Here is a 4,555-nt window from a genome sequence, read left to right as displayed (position 1 = left end):
TGTTGAAGAAAGATGTTGAATCCATTTAATATTTCTTGAAAAATAATTTATTTCTGTGCATTTTTTTCCACATTGCATCAAATTAAGGTTGATTACATCGATTAAGCATCATAAGGTGGAGCGTGAGGGGTGGTTTCCTTTTTTTTTTTTTTTGGTTGCTGGGAGTTGGAACCCTATTAGTTAGGTTGCTTAGTATTTACGCTAAGTACTTTTTAAAATACCAAAATAAGGAGGATGGAGTAGGTTTAAGTTTTTTAGATTGATCAGTATTGCTGAATTATGAAATATTTTGGGTGCAGTGTATTTTTTACATACAGGTATAACAGAATAGCTTTAGTGTTTTTGTTTTTTTAAAACTTGAGTATGAACTTATACAAAATGCAGCAAGATATTAAAAAAACAGTTTTATTGATTAAAACAAAACACTATAATGGATTCATATCGGTATAGTCAGATATCCCAATTTATGGTATCGGTATCGGACATAAAAAAGTGGTATCGTGCCATCTCTAGTAGGAACCACCAACTTTATACTTGTAGAAGACAAGCCAAGTCTTGAACCCCAGGACCAATCACTCATTCACACAGCACTTTGAGCTAGCTCACATCCTGCAGCCACTGTAGAATCACCAGTTCACCTAACATGCTTGTCTTTGGGCTGCAGGAGGAAACGTATGCAGGCACAGGGATGCATTTATGTATTTACTCCAACATAGTTACTCACTGACTGTAACTTTACTTTTCTAGGGTGAGTGTTGTCCAGGTGTATTAACAAGGGTGCAAATTATTTACTAGTGAACAATCCCCTTCAGCCAACCAGGTAGCCCCAGCCCTTCCCTCTTGTGCATCCCTAAATTGATCAGGTTATGTTCATACCAATCCCCAAAAAGCCTAATCTTCAGAAATTCTAACGCCATCGTGGTGTAATACTGCTGGTGACAGAAGTCCTGCAGAAAACTAGAACCTGCAGCCGTCCATTATGGCTGGTTCACCATGTTTGTCGTGATGATGAGGGACTCAGTTGAAAGACAGCTGATTGTCCAACTCTTATGGGGATATTTATTGATATTTATTAATGTATTTAAGAAAGTGTGGTGTCCCTCTTTTTGCACCCTGACTCCAATACTGCCACAAGCACAGTACAATTCTGCGAGAAGCCATGCAATGCATTTGTGAAGCTTTATTTAGAAAATTTAGAAATATGTAACTGTAGCAAGAAATCTGTGTCTTTAGATTCATTTCATTTGGGACGGTAAAATTTAAGGCATGGTATGCTCTGGATTTATATCCCACTGACTGCTTTCTCAATCACTTTGTTTGATAATCAGAAGAAAGAAAAACTGTAACTTAAAAATCTGAATAAATGACCAGAATAACCTGATTCAGGCAGCAGTCCCTCCTTAGACCTGTAAATTGGTGTAGCTCTTATATACAGAGGATTTTTCCAAAGCCTAGTGAAATAAATAAATAATTATATTAATAATAATCACGACTCGTGCAATAGCAAAGCTCACCTGCTTTCTGTCTGGAAACAGGAGTGAAGGCCGACCAGGAAGGGATGATTAGAGGCCTGCTCGAAGACATGCTTTTCTGTTTGAACCCAGTCGATGTCCTGGAACAAAAACACACAAAGAAACACCCAAATGTCAATCAAGGGATGTTTGTGACATAGTGCCCTTGAGCTAACTAAAAGCTGAATAAGCACAGGGCTCCATCGACCATCCTACAAAGCGAGTAATCCCTGAGAGTTACTTGTGTGTAAGGTGGACAGCGGTGGGGGTAAACGGCTGAGCCAGTAGAAGCGGGGGCTGGCCTCTATCGGTAGCTGGATGATAATATGTCTGGACACGGATGCTGCTCACGCTGACAGGGCAGGGACGGCACATCACTTTGCCATTGATCGAGAAGCACTTGTCAATCTGTCAATCACGCTAAGTGCGCCTAATCAAGTCTAACTACTCCCGCTGCCACCGGCTGTGCTGCTACATGTGTTCACGGAGATCAATTTTCCATGACGTGATGGTTTATCTGCACGTTCTTAGGCTGACAGATCTCTTCGAAGCCGCCAGTCTTTCTAACTCTGAGTATTAAGGGATACATAAGAGCGATGCTGGATCACATGACACCAATCAGCGTGTTAGCAATAACAGCTCCCATTGATTGTTCTAGTCATATTAATTAGACTGACAGGAGACTGATTGCTTAATTATTAATTAACCTCACAGAGCGAGTCCTGGCGTCTTGTCACACTGTATGGACTTTAGTGACAGTGGCACCATCCTCGCAGATATACAGCTTTAGACCTCTGGAGTTTGCTGGTCTGAATAAATCAAAAACAGTAAAATATCGAGTCAGTTGATTATCTATTAAAGAGTCAGTAAGAGAACATTAAAATCTCAAGTGATTAGTCAATTATTAATGATGTTTTGACTGAAAATAATTGCACCTATTTCGATAATTACTGGCATTCAAGGCCATTAAGAACAAAAAGCCACTTTGTGCTTGAAAATCCTTCCATGTGAGCATTAAAAACTGAAACACTCTGGATCTTGGACTTCTGAACAGTCAAAACAAACAAACTGAAGGTCCCACTTTAGTAAATTAAGAAACTTTGCTGTCAATTTCTTGTTTTTCAAACATTTTACTGTGTAAACAGTTAACCAAAGACAAAAAATAATGAGCAACTAAAACAAAAGATCATTAGCGGCAGCTGTTAAAACGGCCTTACTGCCTCCTCTTTACATACGCCTACACAGAAAGGAGCAAAAACACTGGTTCAAATAATCATTTTCCATGATGTTGTGTAAAAATGTGTTTCAAACCACTGCGTAGGACAACAAAAATCACCCATTTTGGTGGAAACCACACACTTTAAGAAGCCTTTATTATGAACTCATGCTCACCATATGTGTAAGTAGATCGTGTGAGCCAAAAGCTCAGGCTTCAGATGCTCTAAATCCTAGTTCACCAACAGGTGGATTGCGGTCTAGATCAGGACATGGATCTATTACTAGATTCTGACGGGCCATCTCCATTTTACTCTGCCCACCTTTTCTCATATTTACGGTACAGTTCTGTTAATTTGAGACAAAGGATGATCTGAGGGAGTCTCGTATAGCATAAACCAAATATTTTGAACTGAATCATACAAAGCTATTCTAGCGACTCCAAAGAATAAAAATATGGATCTTAAAAAGAATATAATAGATCGCCCTTGATACACAAGTACAAAAATTTCATCAGATTTCATCCAGATTTCTTTGATTTCTTTCTTTTCCTTTATTAAAGGTGATTTTATATGTCTGGTAAGCATGTCAGGCATCAGCAGTCTTTACACCTCTTCTGATTTACCTCGTCATCGTTGACCAGCTCCTTCTTGACGACCTTCATGGCATAGATGCGCTCAGTCTTTTTCAGCTGTACCAGCAGCACCTTGGCGTAGCTACCTCTGCCGATCACCCGCAGCAGGTCAAAGTCGGCCAGGCCCAGACTGGAAGTCGATTTCCCTGTGTCTCTGCTACTCCGTGCCTACGAGGTGCAATATAAAAAATAAAAAGGTAAGGAACCCCAGTGATGGGGCCGAGCACAAAATACTATCGTAGCAAAAACATAATGAATTCAACTCTGAGCCGATTAATCACGCATCGTTTTGGCTCTGACTTTCTCAAGATAATTTTTTTCCACTGAACTATTGACAGAGCTGATGAGTTGGTTTGAGCACGAGTGTGATTTCCTTTGGGTGATTTTGTAAATGATATTAAAAAAGCTCCCAGCACCACTTTTAGGCAATAAATCTTAGTAATGACTTTCTTGTCTCGATTTAATACCATCATGCTGCTACCATTAGATCAGGCCCTGGCTGTATTATAGTCCTCCTTCTCTGTAAACATGACTCCCACCTTCACCGTTTCCTCGCCCGCCTTCTCTGCTCTCTTGTAATCTATCCTGTAGTGAACCGTTTCGACTACCTATCTATCTAACATCCATTCACGTGACAACCCCATCCCCAGAGTCACACATGGAGCTGAAGATAACATCATTCGACCTGCCCTCTTTTATCTCAGTCTATCGGCGTCCAACTCAATTCAGTCTTTATCCATTTCCAGCTCTCCTGCCTCATCCAACAATCCTCCCTACCAACCTCCAAACTGCATCCCTGGCCATTAATCAGCCTCTGGTGTTAAGAGCTGTGATAAAAGGTTACTTTATTAGCTCTACCAAAGGAAATCAATACCAACACCACTACACGGGTGCCTACGTCTCCACGCTCTCTGCATCCAGCATGCACAGCAGGTGAAAGAAGGATCGCCCAAATCCTCACAGATGAAAACCTGCTTCCAATTACAGATGATCTTTCTCCCTCTCACCCAAACAGCACCAATTTCTAAATATACATATATCCATCTAGTCAGCGTGACAGGTTTGACAGATTATGAGTCACGTATCAAGAGCGTTTGAAAAGATTTCTCTCTCACCTCTTTTTCTTCTCCATCGTAAGTCAAACTTTCTCTGGAGTCTTTATTCTGAGGGCCTGCAAAAGAGAGGGGGGGGGGGG

General features: G+C 40.6%; 1 protein-coding gene across 1 annotated transcript in view; it reads right to left on the bottom strand.

The window, feature by feature from the left end:
* prkci (protein kinase C, iota) overlaps positions 1–4,555 on the bottom strand; it is a 46,155-nt gene that overhangs the window by 19,681 nt on the left and 21,919 nt on the right. The window contains exons 8-10 of the mRNA XM_005729138.1: positions 4,476–4,531; positions 3,352–3,528; positions 1,515–1,612 (exon numbers count right to left, since the gene is read on the bottom strand). Of these exons, the coding sequence (XP_005729195.1) occupies positions 1,515–1,612; positions 3,352–3,528; positions 4,476–4,531 (331 nt within the window). The remainder of the gene's footprint in view (positions 1–1,514; positions 1,613–3,351; positions 3,529–4,475; positions 4,532–4,555) is intronic.

The sequence above is a fragment of the Pundamilia nyererei genome, unplaced genomic scaffold, assembly GCF_000239375.1.
Source record: "Pundamilia nyererei isolate P.nyererei 1_Seehausen unplaced genomic scaffold, PunNye1.0 scaffold00031, whole genome shotgun sequence".
Lineage (NCBI taxonomy): Eukaryota > Metazoa > Chordata > Actinopteri > Cichliformes > Cichlidae > Pundamilia > Pundamilia nyererei.
This window is presented reverse-complemented; position numbering and strand designations above follow the sequence as displayed.